General features: G+C 35.2%; 1 protein-coding gene across 1 annotated transcript; it reads left to right on the top strand.

The window, feature by feature from the left end:
* Positions 1-2,583: 2,583 nt before the first annotated feature.
* On the top strand, positions 2,584-21,867 carry LOC137400338 (uncharacterized). Its single transcript, XM_068086669.1, has 11 exons — positions 2,584-2,677; positions 3,112-3,220; positions 5,979-6,067; positions 6,849-6,931; positions 8,130-8,290; positions 10,507-10,630; positions 16,563-16,679; positions 17,797-17,985; positions 18,070-18,213; positions 18,524-18,684; positions 21,582-21,867. The coding sequence occupies exons 1-11, from the start codon at positions 2,601-2,603 to the stop codon at positions 21,801-21,803; spliced, it is 1,476 nt and encodes a 491-aa protein (XP_067942770.1). The 5' UTR covers positions 2,584-2,600; the 3' UTR covers positions 21,804-21,867.
* The last annotated feature ends 724 nt before the right edge of the window (positions 21,868-22,591 follow it).

Genomic DNA, 22,591 nt, shown 5'->3' with positions numbered 1-22,591 from the left:
TTCTTTTTAGATGCTCAACCTATAAAAGGCTTTCCAATAAGGGGTGTGAGCAACATTTCTGCACCCCTTATGAATGCAAGATGTTGTTCGTGGTATGCAGGAATCACCTGTCTATCACTTCTATGTATCAGAAATAAATATCATATCATCATCAATCATAAAAATGAACCATGTCTCAATCAGAGTAGCAAAAAAGAGGCAGGAAAACAGTCAGGGATCATATAAAGTTAGTTGTTTTTATAGGTTGCTGCTGTATGAAAATGTTAAATTACTCCGAGAAGGACCTTCCAACAACATATTCTTTTCATATATTCTGAATATGTCTGCTTTTTATGATGCTTGGAGCCTGTTTGTTTCATTCAAAACAGGGTGTGCGAGATTACCTCATCAATTATATGTGGTTCGGCAATGAAAATGAATACGGAAGCCCTGATATATAATAAAAGCACTATTAGCAAATGCCAGAGTATATATTGCGCAACACTGAACTTTACCTGTCAAATAAGATGTAGTTAGTCATCGCTCTGCCAATTATCATCTGCAGAGAAAAGTGATTAACAATATACACTCAGTTACTAACCGCGTATCACTCTACTACTAAAAGTAGCTTCCTGAATGGATACTATTTTATGAGGAGCGGAATTCCTTGCTCAGGGAACCTCGCATTGCAAAGGAAGGCTTGAAAACATTTATGGTTCTAGATAAAGGGATGGCGCCAACATTGCAGGTACCTTGTGTGAAAGACGAAGATTGAGAGTTCAAATTTTTGGTCACATATTTTATCATCTTTTGTAATCTCGCTGACGTTTGCTCAGCCTAGTCTAGCAGCAACTAGAAAGCAAACTGTTCCAAGACATACTATTTGGTTCAACTGCAACCCAAAACAACTCCAAGTCAGCGGAGAAAACATAAACATAATCAATTCTACTAAAGTTTTAGGTTTAACCCGAGACACTAAGTTAGCATTCAACACACAAAGAGAAGAATCAAAAGCGATATTGGCCAAAAAATGGAGACTACTTCTCGCATTCATCAATGCAGGGTTAAAGCCATACTATTCTAAAAAGATACTAGAATCAACTATAATACCAAAAGTGCTTTACAACATTTTTATATGGGATCAAAAAGCTGACATCTCTCTCCATAGTTGTTCGAAAGACATACTAGGAGCGAAGACTAATCCCTCAACGGAAGCACTGCACCATATCACATACATACCTACAGCTGAGTCTTTATGCTCCAGAGACATATACACATACTGTAGAATGGCAATAGGACAAAGTTATTTCGCAAAAGCTTTGTTATCTACAAAAAGCAAACTTCAAAAGAAAATACATTCTCACATTGTAAGCCAGAATGGTAGAAACACAACTATAGCAGATATGTCAGCAAGTCATTTTAGAAGATCCACTATTCGAAAGCAACTAATTAATGATTGGCAACGCCGATGGAAAACTTATCTGATAACAGGACACCGTACCACTGGTTTATTGAAGGACCTAGAAACAGATCATCCGGAGAAAAACCCTATTCCACTTGTATTACCAAGGAGACAAATATCAATTTTAACTGGGCTCTTCACAGGCCACACAACCTTACAATATCACTTATACAAACTCAATTTAACATTTACACCAACATGCACATGCCTGGATGAGGACGAAACAGTAGACCATCACCTATAAAAATGCAGCAATTACACCAATCTAAGAAATAAAATACTCCCTAACCCTCACAACTATCAACATCTGCTAGACTTTGTACATGAAAGCAGTGATTCAATTGAAAACATGATTAACCTACTGCAGATAAACCATAGAAGTAAACATCGATGATACTTACACAAACAGATGATACAGACCATATTATAGTCATTCAATTATTAATTAACTATCGATCTTGCCACATTCAATACTCGTAGAGAATCTATTCTTCAGACCTGAACCTCTGTATAAACAGTTGTATCACTCAATTTATTTTTGTATAAGTTATCCTGCATTACTTATTTGAAGTCATCCTCTCATGTAAATTTTTGTTTAATTTGTACACAAATAATCCCAAACTAACCATGAATTGTTCACTACTATCGTGCATTCAGGATACTTTTGCAGTTTCAATTTTAATCGATAATGTGCCTGCAAACACAGGCTTTTTGCTATTTTGTTGTCAGCAAAATAAAAGATTACTAACTAGCAGCAACCGCTAACATTCCATTTGAAGAAGTTTTTTATTGGCTAGCGTGTGTAGTAGATTTGAAAAGCGCAATGATAAGATTCTAGAGACAAACTGCTCTGCACCCGTTACCCTTTTGATGGTTATGTCAACATTTCTTATTACTACATAAGTCAGCATAAAATCTCTGGCAGCATATTGTATACGCTTGCAATTAATTAATACATATACACACACATACTATATTAACTATATTATGTGCATGCATATCCTCACAGCAGTTTTATTGCAGGAGCTCTGCCTTACATTAGCTCATCCCTTATCCTTTCACCCGCTCTCACCTGTTCCCACTTTGAGATTCCATGCATGAAGATCTTTGAAGGCATTGCCAGTCTAACCTTGCTACCTCACATTTCATACTAGCACACATGGAACTATCTGTTTTTCTCCTATGTATCCTGCTGTCTGCTGGAGTTCTAGCCTCAGGTCCTGATTCTATTGGAAAGTGAGTGCTGCATTATTCATATAAATGTTTTATTAAAATATTGCTTTTATTAAAACCATGGCTTTGTTAGAAAAACTGTTTTGTTGCTTGTCTCGTTTTGCTGCAGGTCTCATTTTTACCAATGCTGTTTTATTAGGATTATTGCTTGTCTGAAAGTACTGCTGTTACAAATGTTGCTTCATTGAAATTATTCATGTATTGAACGTATCAATTATTGGACATAATGTTTTATTGAAAATATTGTTACACAGGAAGTATTGCTTTTTAATTGCATCAGAACATGATTGCAGATCTTATGGCTGCCACAACAAAATCAAAGTTGGTTTTAGTATTCATTGCTTTGGAAGACATTCCTTTACCAGCCACTAGATTTAGTTTCCAATATCCTAACTTTCAACAGGTAAAGTATTGATTGCTAATGTATTTCCTTGCAGGGAGTTCCTATACTCACTGTCAGCCGGTACAACTGGAACCATTAATCTCATTGTGGCAGATGTTTCAGAGACCTTATGTGCAGTTACATCTGGTACTAATACGACACATGTGAGTTTCAGATATTTAAATACTGCCTGCGACAATATCAACAAATACCAGAGCTGTACATGATTATAACACCAATAGAAGGAAACAACAGAGTGAATTTCTCTGTTCATGTACTAATAAATGTATTAATTTCAAGCTACTACATGTATATTTTACAGTTTTTTGTATTGTTTGTTTCTCTTTAAAACTTGAAAAAACATTCTCTGTACAGAGTTAAAAAAAAACAGACGATTCTGCACAGGGAAAGTTTTTCAAGTTTGTGTGAAAAACAATGACAGCAAACTGTAAAATGTAGTAGTTTGAAATTAATTAATACATAAACAGAGAAATTTAATGTTTTGTGTTTCATTTCATTGGCGTTATAGCACCTTGTAATGAGCTTCCAACATCCCATTAGACCATGGTAACACAAAAGAACAGACTTGTTACCGTGTTATAATAAGAAAAAATGGAGTCATGATACTGTAACCTCTTTTTTAAACTTTTTTTTCAAGCACTCAGTCTTATTTGTTAGCATCTGATTTTAGAACTAGATCACATGATCAATGATCCCATGATCACATTACCAATTGTCATCTCTTACTCCTCCACTTGTTTTTAAAATACTAACAGTTTTCTAATTTAAGTAAAATTAATTTCATAAGTACATGTATGTTGTCAACAGCATTGTGTGATGGGTGGATGATATAAGCTCGAGTCTATCTTTAGGACAGAAACTGTTTAACACATTGAAGTCTGGGCCAGAGATAGTTTGGAGAATTGTTCTACCACCTGAACCTACGCCCGAGTAAATGTGGCTACATAGTCACTTTCTCTTCCCACCCATCAAGTTTACATAAGATTACGAAAATAATTTGGCCTCTCTGTTCCCAGTCTTTGTTCCCAGTCTCTCTGTTCCCAGTCTCTCTGTTCCCAGTCTCTCTGTTCCCAGTCTCTCTGTTCCCAGTTTCTCTGTTCCCAGTCTCTCTGTTCCCAGTCTCTCTGCTCCCAGTTTCTCTGTTCCCAGTCTCTCTGTTCCCAGTCTCTCTGTACCCAGTCTCTCTTTTCCCAGTCTCTCTGTTCCCAGTCTCTCTGTTCCCAGTCTCTCTGTTCCCAGTCTCTCTGTTCCCAGTCTCTGTTCCCAGTCTCTCTGTTCCCAGTCTCTCTGTTCCCAGTCTCTCTGTTCCCAGTCTCTCTGTTCCCAGTCTCTCTGTTCTCAGTCTCTCTGTTCCCAGTCTCTCTGTTCCCAGTCTCTCTGTTCCCAGTCTCTCTGTTCCCAGTCTTTCTGTTCCCAGTATCTCTGTTCCCAGTCTCTCTGTTCCCAGTCTCTCTGTTCCCAGTCTCTCTGTTCCCAGTCTCTCTGTTCTCAGTCTCTGTTCCCAGTCTCTCTGTTCCCAGTATCCCTGTTTCCAGTCTCTCTGTTTCCAGTTTCTCTGTTCCCAGTCTCTCTGTTCCCAGTCTTTCTGTTCCCAGTCTCTCTGTTCCCAGTCTCTCTGTTCCCAGTCTCTCTGTTCCCAGTCTCTCTGTTCCCAGTCTCTCTGTTCCCCATCTGTTTTCAGTATAATTCCAAAGTTTAAAATTCCTTGGGCTATTAGTTCTTGGGATATCGTTGAAATACGGAGAGCATTTTTAACCAACCGGAAACTGAAAAATGGCGGCTGACAGAACATAAGTTTCCAATCACACGCTGATTGAAATTCTTAGTAGTGTAGGATCTAAAATAGACAAAGTTAGAAAGTCTCTCCTCAGCAACAAGAGCTTTACAATAAAACTAGTTGTTTGTCTATTTATAACTAATATATACACTCTATCAGACTCAGTATTTATAACAAATATAGACACTCTATCAGACTTTGTGTACTGCAGTCATTATGTTTCTTCAGTTACCTCTAAAACATCATGTTTGAAAGAGTCTGATAGAATTACTCTCTTTGATTTCTGTTTTTTTCATCAAGTTCTACAAGCTTGGATCTTTAATATTTATCTGCTCAAAAGGAATTGATCTATTCTCATAGCCAATGAAAAGTTGTTGATATGGATAAGGGAACCTGCTTATATACACACATTAAGTGTTAAAAGTGCTAAAAAATTCATCAATTCTGTGACAACAGATGGTCAACTATTTAAATTGTCAGCTTTCTTTAGTTTGCGTTTAAGAATATATGTATATATATAGGCCTACGTATGAAAAAGTGAGTGAGTAATTCTAGAGAGGTGAGGTTATAAACTCATTACCACTGGTTCAGCTGAGGTTGTACTCAATTCCTGCACGCTATACTACATATCTCTATAACTCATTATTGCATGACGAACAACATGTGCCCTTTTGAGCTGTTACATCACAAATGTCGAAGACTATTGCATTTGATTAAGGTCAATCACTTGAGCCATGATAGTTGCTGATGATATCAGTGCAACTCACCCGTTGCTCTCATGTTTGACTACAGTAATGGAGTTATTAGTACACGTGCTCAAAGAACTACTTAGTATAAACCTCCTTACATCTTATTCTGAGTAAGAAAGTTTTTCAACTTCATACACCTACACAAATATTAAAAATGTGCATGTGAAATGATAATTTTGCAAGGCTGTAACAGTTATGGAACTTTGGTTGTTTTCTGCTTTTATGTAAAACTACTGATGTAACGAAACCTGGTTAGCCACGGAGTTTATAGTCGATGTTTTGGCATTTTAAGACCACAACAGAACTGCTATTTCTGTTTGTAACAATGCTAATTGTGTTACCAAGAAATAGGTGGTAGTTTTTTATCATTCTCAGGTCAGCATAAAAAGAGGAAAACAAAGACAACTTGGAGTATCGGGAAGTTTTCAAATCTCTTGTGATGATGCAATCATTGCAACTCTAAGGTAAATCTGTCATCTACTGATCAGGTGTCATATACTGAGAGGGAAACATAAGAAACTTATTTTTAGTAGTCAAATGATATGTAATTGTTTTTAGATTTGTTTGTACTATCGATTTATTATCTTTTTTATCACCTGAAGGTGGTGGCCAGGATCGTTACTATGATTGTTATAATTTTATTATTACCTTGAAAAGTGAGTTTGATAAGTTTAGTGACTTAAATCTCCATTTTTCATATTTAAATTTGTATGTATTAAGAGTGTATAAAGCCATAGGCCTTGTGTCAACCTTGATATGTCACATGGCTAAAAAATTTACCTCGTTTTCATTTGCGACTGTTTTGTTATTCTTTTATTCATATTTTATGATTAAATGATAAAAACTAAAGCACTCTTTTGTTTTCATCATAAATCATGTTGAGAGGGTAACTCCAATGTTTTTGCCTTTACTTACTCCAATTACTTTGACTCAATAATATATCGCTCAACCAAACAAGAAGACAACTCCTCATTTATAATTGTTACTGGCTACAGTACATGTATACCAGGATAAAAGTAAGAAAATAAAAATATTTGATGTAGAATAGGAAAGAGATTTTGCAACCATATTTTATAAGAACGCTAAATAAGTTTAAAATTTGGTTGTAACATTATAATATCACAAAGGATTCATTATCTTATCTAAAACATTCAAGTCTGAGAGTATATGGACACACATAAGTACTGAACATTTTACAAGCAAGAAAATTACAAGCATATCTTTTACAAGCATATCTTGTTGTAGTGTGGGACGTGCGCTATCCAACCTATTACCTGTGGATGTACTTGGTACTGAATATACAGCCATTGCAGCTGACAATGATTGTGGTAGGTATCTGAGTGGGGCTGGACGCCGCATTCTTGTACATGGGCTTGTTATAAATTTATTATCAAGTTGAATTCAAAGTTTCTGTTACGCAGCTTCAAAAAAGTTTAGTGTGCTGAACGCGTTGCCGTCGAGTCTCTCAGACTGCCATTAGCCATCGCGTCTGTCTCGAAGGTAAAAACTTACAGCAGTGTTCATAGTAATGTTACGTTTTATTGCATATTCCAACAACTAAATATGTATTTGTTACTTTTTCAGCGTATTCACTGTATTACAACAGATAAAACACATCACTGTGTTACAACAGTTTTTATGTTTATTTGTCATGGTATAGTAACAAAGTAATTTGTATTTAGATATTTTATCTAGGAAATAATGCCTTGAGACACAAGTAGATTGACATACGAGCTCAGGGTCAGAATGCATTAAGTCGTATGTCAAGGTGTGACTGAACATACATATATCAGTATAAATTTTTCTTTTAGTAGCATTTTTCTTCTAGTAAATTAGTTCATGCGTGAACCGTAGGTATTTTAACCAATCAGCATTAAAGATTGGCAAGTGTAATAACTATGTATACAATTATTATATTGCATCGCAAGTAAGCCATGTGGCTTAGTGGATAGATTGTTCCACTGGAACATGTCCCAGAATGGCTTAGTGGATAGAATGTTCTGCTGGAACATGTCCCCAGAATGGCTTAGTGGATAGAATGTCTGCCTACAAACCTGAAGGTTGAAAGTTCAAATTCGTTCTGAAGCAGAATTTTTGTACCTAAAGCGCTATTGCGATAACTAGACACACAAACGACTGACAGGCAAACCCTGAGATTTATATACATGTACATGTATATAGGCTATAGGTACTTCAACTGAAAAAACAAAGAGTGGGCAACTCCTTTCGGGAAAGGCTTATAATTATTATTGTATGAAGGATTTTCTAAATCAATGTTTTAAATTGGCTTGGTGACTGGGCTATAAATACCCTTAGTAATGAATATCTGCTGTCGGCCGTGTTACAAGATAGCCTCACCTTCTTTTGGACTGGTAATCCAAATACATGTACATGTAGAAACTAAAGGACAAACACAGTGTGAGCATAATCTTATGTGGAATAGGTTGGTTTCTGTAGCAACCATTTTGTAGTGCTCCCTCCTATTCACAGTGATCAAGTTTTATCAAAAAACTGCTTTTTGTTTAGTTGCCACAGCGATGGAGGATGACACAGAGCTGACAATAAAACCAAAAGCAGAAGGAAGAATTTCAGTCGATAGGATAGACTATGATCCATCTGGAGCTGTTAAACTTAACAAGGGGGAGTCTCGTGTAGTGACACACTCAAATCAGCTAGCTGGGACTAAGGTAGTCTCCACAATTTTTCTTATTAACTGTTTTAAGTGACTATGAACAAATGAAAAGAGGAAATGTCAAAGAAAATTAGAACTTTGGAGTAAGCTTGTATGCCCCAATTTGAACAGTGTTCTATTATCAAAAGATACCATCAATACATTTTGCAATATCTCAAATGTCAGACAATACTGAACATGATATGCTTCAACGCTGTATTACACGTAGCTGTCTACAAACACAGTATGAAAACAATGCTCAAAATGTCTGTCAGTGATTGCAACTCTGCACCAAGTGATTGAGTGGTCTATAAAATGTTTATTTTGCTTTTTAAAATGCTAGTTCACTCTGTCGCTGAATGTCAGGGTTGTCCTCTCAACGATTATTTGTCAACTATAAGCATCATAAACCATTGTTATTGCCAAGGCAACACGGATATGTCGAGAGATATTACAGCTGTCAACTTTTCTAGATAGTGTGGCGCTCTTTATAACGTAAAATTACTCCTAAAATAAAAAATTTATTTAAAGTTTTGTTTCGTACTATGTAAAGAATTCTATACAACTTAAAGTGTCAAGTCGATGACAATTCTCAAATTCGATTTGAAGAATGAGAATCTTGTAGTTAGCCTAAGAATATCATAAGAATATCTTCCTCTCTTGCCTCGCTCGAGAGAAAAATGACATAAAGGACTTTTTATTATAGATACTAGTACCCTGGCAATCTAATTCGCCTTGAAAGATTGTCAGGTGTGTCGATAAAACAGACAAAATAAGTAGCAGCGCAATAATTATGTGACATTTCAAGGTGATCTATTGATGCGGGGGTTGAAGTGTTGATATAACAAGCTGAGTGTCATGAGTTTTAGTCCCGATGAAAGCGGTCTTTTATTCTAACCTCGAAACTAACGACGGATAGATGGACGGTCAGACAGACACCGCTATTAATAAATATAGTAGCGACTTTTTTTAATTTTTTCTAGATATATAAATTATTTTGCAATATTTTTCTTTTGTATAATAGACCTTGCTGTCTAAAAAAAATGAAAAGAATTAATACAAATTGACATTGAAAGGTGTGCGCCTCCCTTCACTTGTTGTAAAATTATTGTAATTATGAACCATAAATTGAGTGAAATTGATACAGTGAAATACAGCGAAATAGTATACAGTAAAACTTAATGAAACAAACCAACAATACTACAGTTACTGTACAGTTTTTCAATTGAAAAGGTTACTTCTAGTTTTTTCTTTTTGTTTGGCCGAAAGATTGAGTTTGGGAAGATCTTAGAACGGATTAGGCTACAAGTATTTTACTGTTCGTATAACATAAAATCCCTATAATGTAAACGTTCAGTGAGTTTAAAGTTTGAGATGATCTTGGAATGGATTAGGAAATTTACATGTATTATACTGTTCCTATAACATCAAATCCTTATAACTTAAATTTTCTGTTTGTATAACATAAAATCTCTATAATGTAAACGTTTCTGCAACAAAGTATTTACTTTCTAGGAGCGTTTACTGTATTTCACCATGCACCAACAGCAACCTGCAATGTGCACTACTTTGGTGATGGTGATTAGTTGTTAAGGAGTGCTTGATATACAGCTTATGACAGTTGCTGCGGACCTAGTATTTCATTGTTTTTGCGACCGCATTGTGTAATGAGAAGGATATGCCGCGCACTATTTGCCGATGTGGGTTTGCGATAGTTTGAACAATATTATCACAGACGATCACTGATGCATTGTGGGATTAATGCTGACGTACAACGATGTAGAGTAAACCAGCCTCTGAGCTAGCCCTTGTAATTCAAAGGTACTGACAACTGTTAGACGTACTGAACTTCACTAGTTTTAGACGAGCTTTCACCAAAGTCTTTATTGAAAAATAAAATGTTTTTTTTACATTTAAGATATGTGTATATGTTTTACTGGTGCACAGAATGAACTGCATATTCAACTTACTACATTCAAAGAACAAACCAACGCAATGCATGAACCCTCAAAAAATTAAATATCTCTTCATAATGGCATGACCTTGCAAATCAGTGCGACCTTCTGTTACCTTTGAACATTGAACCCTGAGACAGGCTCTCTGAAATCTCAGGATTCCATTGAACTCGGGTTAAGAACCACTGTATTAATGTATTTGGTTATTGCTTGTTTTTACTTTCATGGAGGTCTTTAGTGTTGCACACAATGGCACCTGGTGTTCTCTTTATTGCAGATAAAATCCAACAAGCCAATCTCTGTACTAAATGGTGATGTTTCCTTACCCCCACAGAACACTTGGGGTAATGAATATCTCCTCACAGCCAGCAATAGCACACCTTATCAGTACAAGGTCATTGGTAGGTCATCTACATAGTCATCATTGCAGTCCAATGTGAACACTCATTTGATAAAAATTCATCGATATGAGTCACTCATAGCTGATTTATAGTTTATCGTGCGTACTTCTTAACTACTGGTTTATTGTGCGAACAGTTTAGCCATCAACTAGTCTGGCAGTAATAAGACTAGTTATTTCCTAAATGGTTAATTGTCTCCTCTTGCACCATTGTTGAAGGAAAACAGTCACTTACTTAGGTTAAACAGTGTCACATATTATATCAATTGTTTTGAGTCATGATGGCTAGACTAGCTGAAGTTCTGGTGATTTGGCTGATGCAGCAAATAGTCCCACGACCAAACAAGAGTGAAACGATTGATTGGGAGAATTATGATAAATGCACATGTGCACACAACTCCCGAAAAATTATCCGTTAACGGCCGTCACCAAACCCTTGCAACGAAATACTATCAACAAATTTAACTATTTTTCAGTAAAGTCGTTTAAATATAATAATGATACAAAACGCATATAAACCTATTTAAATATGTTACCAAGCCTTTGAAAGGTTGACGCAAATACCTAAAACTAACCCATCTGATCGGATTATACATAAATAGACAGATTTATTAGGACGAAAATCGTCACAAAACGCTTGAAAAGCTTCGTTTAATTAAAGTTAAGACCGGAAATTGAAACGCCGAGCGACAGAGAATAGAACGATAAAGTCTTGCCACAAATCGCCACAAAACGCTTGAACAGCTTGGTTTATTAATAGTTTCGACCGACCTACGAAACGCCAAAAAAGCCGTGCGACAGATAGTAGAACTGTTTACTGTGTACTGTTTGTCTACTGTTAGAGGCGTAGACCGATTTACAGGTACGAAAATGGGGTACACAGTTTATCAGCCTACGGTTTTGTCCAATTACCGAAGGTTTTTCAAATTATCTAGAACATCAGCCAGATTTCTTTACATCTTATCTAAAAGGTAGGGCGTTACTACAACGCCCTTTTATGACAAAAATATTTCGTTATTTCACTCCAGTTTGCATAAAACTTCCAGACGCGTAAATGCCAACGCTTGCTCTCTGTTACATATCGCTGTCAAAACCATTCTACATTCATCACAACACAACCAACTTTCAAACTGTATATTACACATCAGTTTGCCGTTTAACGTTTAATATTGCATTTAGATTTACATTTGCAGAGATATAATAAACATATTTCTTTATTGTTGGCATTGTTGTTGTTAGTTAAATTACGTACAGTAGGTTAGGTCTACGGCTTGAATTAATGTTTATTTTATTATTGTAAAACATAAGTTTGAGATAGTTAAATATTTATTTTATTAATATTTATTTCTGTTACATATCGCTGTCAAAACCGTTCTACATTCAACACAACCAACTTTCAAACTGTATATTACAATATATTTTACTTTTAACATTGCATTTCAGATATGTAATAAACATATTTGATTATTGCTGTTGTTAGTTTAATTACCTACAGTAATTTAGGTCTACATCTTGAATTAATATTTATTTTAACCAACAAACAACTTTCAAATTGTATATTACACGGCAGCTTGCCATTTACTTTTAATATTGCATTTCAATATAATAAGAGATATAATAAACATATTTCATTATTGCTGTTGTTATTTAAACTAGAAATTCCACTGTCATACAGCCCACGACCAAAGTAGTAATGGAAAAAAGAAAGGGTACTGTTGGTTGTCGAAAAAGTAGTTCTCAGCAGGAATTGACAGAGTATAATGTAAATGAGACTTGTTTGAGATGATATAAAATAAATTTGAGGGAGCACGACTCTAAAAAGGAGCAACAGAAATAACAGAAATGTAACAGAAATAATTATTAATAAAATAAATAATTAACTATCTCAAACTTATGTTTTACAATAATAAAATAAATATTAATTCAAGCTGTAGACCTAAACTACTGTACGTAATTTAAATAACAACAGCAATAATGATATATGTTTATTATATCTCTTATTATATTGAAATGCAATATTAAAAGTAAAATGGCAAGCTGCCGTGTAATACACAAATTGAAAGTCGGTTGTTGGTTAAAATAAATATTAATTCAAGCTGTAGACCTAAACTACTGTACGTAATTTAACTAACAACAGCAATAATGAAATATGTTTATTATAGCTCTGAAATGCAATATTACAAGTAAAATATATTGTAATATACAGTTTGAAAGTTGGTTGTGTTGAATGCAGAACAGTTTTGACAACGATATGTAACAGAAATAAATATTAATAAAATAAATATTTAACTATCTCAAACTTATGTTTTACAATAATAAAATAAATATTAATTCAAGCTGTAGACCTAACCTACTGTACGTAATTTAACTAACAACAACAATGACAACACTAAATAAATATGTTTATTATATCTCTGAAATGCAATATTAAACGTTAAACGGCAAACTGATGTGTAATATACAGTTTGAAAGTTGGTTGTGTTGTTATGAATGTAGAATGGTTTTGACAGCGATATGTAACAGAGAGCAAGCGTTAGCATTTGCGCGTCTGGAAGTTTTATGCAAACTGGAGTGAAATAAAGAAATATTCTTGTCATAAAAGGGCGTTGTAGTAACGCCCTACCATGTAGATAAGATGTAAAGCAATCTGGCTGATGTTCTAGATAATTTAAAAACCTTCGGTAATTGGACAAAAACGTAGGCTGATAAACTGTGTACCACATTTTCGTACCTGTAAATCGGTCTACGCCTCAAACAGTACACAGTAAACAGTTCTCCTATCTGTCGCACGGCTTTATTGGCGTTTCGTAGGTCGGTCGAAACTATTAATAAACCAAGCTGTTCAAGCGTTTTGTGGCGATTTGTGGCAAGACTTTATCGTTCTATTCTCTGTCGCTCGGCGTTTCAATTTCCGGTCTTAACTTTTATTAAACGAAGCTTTTCAGGCGTTTTGTGACGATTTTCGTCCTAATAAATCTGTCTATTTATGTATAATCCGATCAGATGGGTTAGTTTTAGGTATTTGCGTCAACCTTTCAAAGGCTTGGTAACATATTTAAATAAGTTTATATGCGTTTTGTATCTTTATTATACTTAAACGACTTTACTGAAAAATAGTTAAATTTGTTGATAGGATTTCGTTGCAAGGGTTTGGTGACGGCCGTTAACGGATAATTTTTCGGGAGTTGTGTGCACATGTGCATTTATCATAATTCTCCCAATCAATCGTTTCACTCTTGTTTGGTCGTGGGATTACGTACAGTAGTTTAGGTCTACAGCTTGAATTAATATTTATTTTATTATTGTAAAACATAAGTTTGAGATAGTTAATTATTTATTTTATTAATATTTATTTCTGTTACATTTCTGTTATTTTTGTTGCGCCTTTTTAGAGTCGTGCTCCCTCAAATTTATTTTATATCATCTCAAACAAGTCTCATTTACATTATACTCTGTCAATTCCTGCTGAGAACTACATGTACTTTTTCAACAACCAACAGTACCCTTTCTTTTTTCCATTATTACTTTGGTCGTGGGCTGTATGACAGTGGAATTTCTAGTTTAAAATATATGTGCAATTTATTTGAGAAGCTTTAGATTAAACCATAATTGCCACGTACAACTTTTATCATATTTACTAGATAAATCAGACACGCTGATTCCGATTTTGTACTCAAAATAAAAATTGGTCCACTAACTTTCAGAGTAATGAAGGCTTTTTTACAACGTTTTAATATCGGTCTCGAAAACAACACGATCGGCACAACAAGCTCCGCCCATAAATATGTGACGTAGCCTAGCTTTTTAGGAACGGAAGTTAGGAATGTTTAGTCCGATGTAGAATGAGAGAGATGGGTCTCTCAAAACCCACAATTATCTAAATTCAGCCTTCAAAATAATCTCAGTATTTTCTGAAAGGTAGATAAGCTATTTAACATTGCATATTTAAAATTGAGCTCAAAAAGGTGTGATAACAATGCCAGCTTGTGATAAAATCACCCTTTTTTGAGCTAATTTTTTTCACGCTCAGCCTATTAAACATCATGTAACAAGCTACAAACAATTTTCAATAGTTTATCTACCTTTCATAAGAGACTGAGATTATTTCACAGCCTGAATTTAGATTAATAATGTGTTTTATAAATGGGTCCAGTTAGTTTTAGTCCTAGCAAGCTAGGACTAAAACTAACTGGACATGATGCGAAAAGACACCAGTTAAGGCCTTTTGTATAGACAATATCTGTTTAAAAAACAATGTGATAGTGTACTAGCATACCTGGCATGCATCTATCTGTTTCAGTTTTATGTAGTTGATATAGTAATCTGTGGCAATGTGAGATGATCTTAATGCAATGCTCTGGAATACATAATTTGTTTATGTTCTCTTTTTGTATGTGTTGATGAACATACATTTGTGATTAGACGCATACTCCGCAGACCATAATTGAGGTATTCGTTTAAAATGCAGACATGAGTCACTTTGAGTTATTTTTATCAAAATGTATTTATGATTATTGAGTGAGTTCTATCACAGCAAATCGTCTTTTTTATTTTTAGTTAACAGATATTTCTGTTTTTTTTCTAAAACTGGCAATATCTGTTGAAAAGGGGGCAATATGTTAATGTTTCGCAATTGCATCCAAAAGTAATACAGTTAGAGCCAATGAATGATCACTTATACGAGTAGGTAATCCCATTGACTTTAAATCTTTCACTACCCAATTAACTTTTTTATTGACTTGAATATTTGATAAAACCTAATATTTGACAAGGTCTATAAAAAGGATGTTTATACTAGATTAATCGACATAAAATTTAACATCTGCTGATGTCATGAAAAAGCTACAAATATGTTGCAAAATAAGCTCGGGCACTCTTTCGGTCATTTGCGAAAAGACTGTGCGCATGTCTGAGTCGGACGATTTATCGCTGTTACTATAGGTTACAGCATTATTATACTGCTAAAAATTAATAATTACCATCACTAGTACTAGTTCTCAAAAGATAATCATCAGAAGTCAATTGATCTACAATTAGCGACACCTCCGTAGTTGGGAATGGGTCTGACATGGCTGGTGACACCTCCGTAGTTGGGAATGGGTCTGACATGACTGGTGACACCTCCGTAGCTGTGATGCGTCTGACATGGCTGGTGACACCTCCGTAGCTGTGATGCGTCTGACATGTCTGGTGACACCTCCGTAGTTGTGATGGATCTGGCATGGCTGGTGACACCTCCGTAGTTGTGATGCATCTGACATGGTTGGCGACACCTCCGTAGTTGTGATGCGTCTGACATGGCTGGTGACATCTCAGTAGCTGTGATAGGTCTGACATGGCTGGTGACACCTCCATAGCTGTGATAGGTCTGACATGGCTGGTCATTGCAAAAAAGAAACTGTAACCAAGAGTAACATTTTGCAAAGCGAAACTAAACTAAGTGTGGCTGTAAACATGTCTTTCATTGGCTCAACACGTGCAGATAATTGTTTCCTTTTGCTTAAATACATATGGAATAGACTAATTATCTACTCACTAATCACAAACATTACGTGCAAAGCCCACTAACGCCGCACCACGTGGCTCTTTGTGCATAATTAGCCAAACTTCAAAAAACCATCTTCGAAGCTCACTACTTTGGATCAAGGTTAGCATCTTCCCACTATAATAGACAACTTGAAATTGATGTAATCTGCTGACAATTTAATGATTTAATTTAACAGCTGTCACCAAAAGGTTACAATATAACAACTGCAATCAGGTGATAGTAGAGTACAAAGGTAGACGGAAAATTCATCCACATTCATGCAGTCATGAAAACTGCATCTTCTGAATCCTTCTTTATACTTGATCTGCAACTAACGGTGAATTGACTATGCGCAAACTTCAGAATTGTCCTCTCTCATCTCAAAGAACTTGTAATTGTTATGTAGGAGACACAATCTGCCAAGTAAACGGAAAGAGGATACAATTCCCTGCTAGAAATCTGAGTCTCACCATGTCTGGTGTAATCAAATGTAATTCAGCTGTATTGGTTGGCTTGTTCATCAGTAAGTATATGTTAAGATGGCTGACAAATAGTGTAAGTTGATGACCGTCTTTAGGGGATATGAGAGGTAAGCAAAACTGTTTGATATGTAGTAGTAAATGCATGAGTAAGGTGTTGCAGTTTTAAGAAATAGAAAGTAAATTTGAAGGTCTTGACAATGCAGCACAGAATACACGACTTCATGGCTACACTACCACTTCCCTATTCACATTCTTCGCTGAATTTTAAATCTTTTTATTGGATTTTTTTGCCATATTTAGAGTGATGCATTTGCACCATGTGCACCACAGTAGATTCGCCCCTGCTTGCTTAGTTATATTCATCGCTGAACCCCCTACGACTGATGAAGTAATATCGAATCCCTTGTTTTGAATACACAATATAAGGTTCAAAACATCATTAAAAACAGACATATTTGGAATATATGAAAACAATATACGTATCATTGGAAGGTCATTCTAAGGAGTCTAATGTTTGCACACAGTACTAACATATAAAAAACAACTCTCTTTATGATCTTTGACAGTTTCCTGTCCCTTGCCTGCTATCGTTGATCAAAACGTAGCTCCTTGTGGCTGAATGAAATGTGCAGATCATTTTTAGGATTGATGGTGTTATGATATTTATTTTTGATGTATGGAAGAGATAAAAAATTGGATTTACATCCGCAAGTTGTTGCTATGACAAATACACTTTCTTCATTTTTACGATTGTTTCTGCACTCCTGTAAACAACACCCTTTCGAGGTGCGAGCACTCCCAATGGGGAAGCCTTGAACTACACTGCCGGTACCAACTTAATAGGTCACCACGAGGATACACCCCGCTGTTTGGTACATTACGGCAAGGGTGACACAGAAACTGTTGTTCTAAAAATTTGCAGATTCGTAAATTCTGCTTTTAATAATTCACAGAAGTATTTTACAGTCCATACCATAATATTTGCAAAGGAACACTAATGTTAAACAGCGTCTGTAATGCTCTATGAATGAAATTTTAAAATTGTTGAAGTACATTCACTAGTTTAGTAGAATACAACTATAATAATAATTGCTTATGTGAACATATCCAGAATGAGTATCTCTCTCAGCTCCGTTGTATCTGGTTTCTTTGTTTTAGATGAAACTTTGGTGACTATTTTACCTTCGACTGGTCAGTTTCCAAATATCTTCAATATGCTTGTTGCTGATAGTAACTCCGCCCACCACCTGTATATACAAGTCAGCAGATCATTAGCAGATGAAATACTTATAAATAATGTGGCAGCCAACAAGTTTCCTTCTCAAAAGGCCTCCATGGAGATTTATAGTAGGTGATTATATATTCATGGATTTGTGTTCTCTTTTATCTCGTAAAAGACAATTCCAGTTTATTTAATGTTTATTTTTGCAGAGGATTTTATACAGCTTCATTATGAGGTGTTTAATGGCACATATGAAATATACAGCAAAAGGCCGACTACAGTAGTCTATGGTTACATCACAGATGAAACTGGCAATATCAAAGCTATTTCTCCAGTTCGGATGGCCAATACAGGTTAGCAATGCTGGATTTCCTATAAGGAATGTTCCGTACAAAAGTGACACTTACTGTAACTATTTTGTCTACTATATCATGCTGGCAGGTGTTTACTGTAATTTTAGTTATTAATTTATTTTTAGTTATTAGTTTACTGTATTGTCGAAAGGGGTTTACTGTATTGTTATTACATACCTACTGTATTTTTGGCAGGCATTTTTGAAGGGTTAGTTTTGAAGGGTGTTCATTGTCTTATTAGAGGGTGTTAGCTGTACTAGTGAAGGACTCTTACTGTACTATTAGCAGGTGTGTACTGTACTATTGGCAGGTGTCTACTGTAATCCTAACAAAAATGTGGAGAATAATGATGGCCTTGATAATGACTGTGACAATAAAGTTGATGAGGAATTGGAGAACAGCAAAGATGATGATGGGGATGGCCTGGTAGATGAAGACATTGCAAGCAATAAGTTCTACGGTGACTTACGGGTAAGTCTGTTAAACATTCATAATTAAAAACTTGCTAATAGAGGATTAGTGATTAATGAAATAGTGATTTCTTTAAAATTCTGCGGGTGAAACTAAAATGTCATAAGTTGTAAAGTTTTTCGAACAAGTAGCAACACATATCAGCATTGTAAAATGTCAGAGCCGTATGTTTGCCTTCAGTTAAACAAAATTATTTTTGCTGGAAAAAATCGCAAACTATTTCTTTTCAGCTTTAATTGATAGTTAATATTTAAGGTTATAAAATATTTTTTATAAGAAACCATTTTATTTTAATTACAACTCGCAGTCAGCCTGTTTTTTGTATAGGAAAACAAATAAGTGTTATTCTGCTCTGCTTTTCCGGAAGCTTCTGCTTCAGGTTCCAATAAGGGTTTTCTTCGTTTTTTTGTTTTTTGACAAAGTTTAGTAGCTGAATTATAGTAAAAGCTGAAATACAGATACATTATTTTACTGTTCTACCAAGTACTTTGAAGTTAAGGTGTATAACTCACACAGTTACCTAATTTACACAGTTATCACATCCCACAGTTACCTACTTTACACAGCTATCACTTGACACAGTTACCTAATTTACACAGCTATCACTTCACATAGTTACCTAATTTACACAGTTATCACATCACATAGTTACCTAATTTACACAGCTATCACTTCACACAGTCACCTAATTTACACAGTTATCACATCACATAGTTACCTAATTTACACAGCTATCACTTCACATAGTTACCTAATTTACACAGTTATCCCATCACACAGTCGCCTAATTTACACAGTTATCACATCACACAGTTACCTTATTTACACAGCTATCACATCACATAGTTACCTAATTTGACACAGCTATCACTTCACACAGTTACCTAATTTACACAGTTATCACATCACACAGTTACCTAATTTACACAGCTATCACATCACATAGTTACCTAATTTGCACAGCTATCACATCACACAGTTACCTAATTTACACAGCTATCACTTCACACAGTCACCTAATTTACACAGTTATCACATCACATAGTTACTTAATTTACACAGCTATCACTTCACATAGTTACCTAATTTACACAGTTATCACATCACATAGTTACCTAATTTACACAGCTATCACTTCACACAGTCACCTAATTTACACAGTTATCACATCACATAGTTACCTAATTTACACAGCTATCACTTCACACAGTCACCTAATTTACACAGCTATCACATCACATAGTTACCTAATTTACACAGCTATCACTTCACACAGTTACCTAATTTACACAGTTATCACATCACACAGTTACCTAATTTACACAGCTATCACATCACATTGTTACCTTATTTACACAGTTATCACTTCACACAGTTACCTAATTTACACAGTTATCACTTCACACAGTTACCTAATTTACACAGTTATCACTTCACACAGTTACCTAATTTGGTTTACTATAACTTAAGGTGCATTTACATCAAGATGATTTATTGGCGTTGCTTTCACATCCAACAAAATCTGGTATAAAATGAAAAATAGTTGCTAAAAACGGTTTTGTTCTAGTTGACGACACAAAATCGGTGAAATGCTACACACTATGCTTGTCCATTTGTGGCAGCTACCCTTGATAGAGAACAACATGGAATTGACCAATCATATCTCGTAATGCTAATAGTGTCAAAAATACAAGCAAATGGAGTGAATATCAATACTGTATTTCATTAGTTAAAAAGCTAACTCATTTTGTGGAGTTGGAGTAGGTTTGGTGTGAAGTCTTTGCAAAAACGTATTTCAAATCATAAACAGGCTAGAGCCATTCCAACTCTCTCAGTGGAGACACAACTCCAACAAATTGTTCTGGTATAAACTCACACAACTTTAGACTAGGTGAAATTTTAACTGACATAGTAAACACTGTTCGTTTCGTTGCTTTGCATGTTTTACGCTTTTTATTTGTCAGTATTTTGTTATTCTTGTTATTTTTTACTTGATGACAATTAGTTATTTAATTTGTCAACACTTTCCTTTTTAATTCCTACTAGCCTTTTTGTTCTTTTCACAGAACAGAACTGCCTTGAAAGACTATAAATGTTAGAAACTACTATGGGTGTTGAAACAGATTTATTATTACCTTACCACATTTAGTAATGTGGTAAGGTAATAACAAGTGGAAGTTTTGCTGTAACAATTTACAAACCAATAAAAATGATATTTGAAAATCTGGGGGGCAAAAGGTCGTTTATGACAGTTATCTTCACAAACCGTATTCTGAATGTAGTCGTTATTCTTGGCTGACATGATGCATGAATATGGGAAACCAACTATTATGAATAGGTGTGAACTGTCACAAATCAATGTTGTTCCACTCCCGAGTTCCTTTACTCATGTCCTCCTGTGCTGAATAAATGAAACTTTAATAGCTTATGTTGACTTATATCACATTTATTGGTTAATGTAAGTCATTCAAACAAAGTCAAAAACCGAACTAGGCTCTTTATAATCTTGTATCCAAAAAGAGAGATTTCTAGAACATCGTGAGTCATAAACCAAATATAATTATTAAATTTCTAGCTATTTATGCATGGTGATTATGAAAAAAGCGAGCTGATTGCGTAATGCAGCCGTCTACTTACTGCTTGTGTAATTCTAGGCCAGTAACGAAGCGGAACAAACAAGATAAGATACCATATTATATAATGTCATCATGCAAATGTTTAACAGAGCAACAAAGATTTCTTTAACATGATGTATTTCATACAATTTAACCCAAAAATTGTTTACGCTCGCATACCTTAATAAGAATAATTTATGACATATTATGTAAATAGTGCTCATCTACAAATATGGCATTGTTTTTGATAATAAGTTACTTATGAAGTTGTCTCTCTTGTAGAAGCCATGGCCATTGAGTTACACCGTGCTGCTGATAGTTCTATTGTTAGTGCTGTTCAGCATCTTTGTGGCTATTTGTCACTGGCAGTGTGGAATGTGCAACCCCGCAATCGAAGAGGAAGATACAAACATAATGGTTACTAGCGTGGATTCTACCTCTGCCGCCCCACCTAGATATACATTTAGTGGATCCCGAGCTGGGTTTACAATCAGCAGAAGGTGACAGAAGACAGTTTTTAAATATGTCGAGTCATGCAGTTGAATGCCCGCAAGTGTTGAGAGCTTTATCATAGATTGTTCCTTGTTTTATCTATCTCAGTTTTTCTCCATGAATTACTTTAAAAAATATTCTGAGTCTTTTTCAAGCTGCTTGCAAAGTTGTGCTTGACTTATATGTAATAACTAGCGAATGCCCAGCGTTGCCCGGATATTAAAAATCAGCCTATAAACAATGAGGGATAATGTAGTTACCTGCCACTTGCTATTAGCCTAGCACATTACCAGTGGATAATTTGAGTAAGCTTACTAATAAGTGCTAGCTACTTGCTCTCACGATTGAGCACGCATTAAGTTACTCTACCACCCTCCATGACGTTGCGCCATCATGTTGCGCCGTAACGGAGAGCGGTAGCGTATTTGCACCCATATAATGACATATATCGCCTGACGAATTCGTCAAACTTGTGTGGTTTAATTAGTAAGGCAAACGGGAAAGTCCGAGATCAAATCTGCCATGATACAGATTCTTTATTCTAAGATTATAACAGTTATAGCTGGACATACACAATGACAGAAACACTCACAAACTTTGAGAAATATATAGATATAACAGCTAGTGTATATAGAGTTATAACAAAATATATCAGCCCATCTGCATTAATATACAAGCCGTGACTAAATGCATATGGTTAGTATAGTACGTGTGATTATACATATTGTAATTTGGTGATCTACACTATATCAATGCTTTACTGAACATACCATAAATTCTGGCGAACAAGTCGAAAATGT

This window comes from Watersipora subatra, chromosome 7 (genome assembly GCF_963576615.1).
Source record: "Watersipora subatra chromosome 7, tzWatSuba1.1, whole genome shotgun sequence".
NCBI classification, from domain to species: Eukaryota; Metazoa; Bryozoa; class Gymnolaemata; order Cheilostomatida; family Watersiporidae; genus Watersipora; species Watersipora subatra.
Note: the sequence above shows the minus strand (reverse complement) of the source record. Positions and strands in the feature narration are given on the sequence as shown.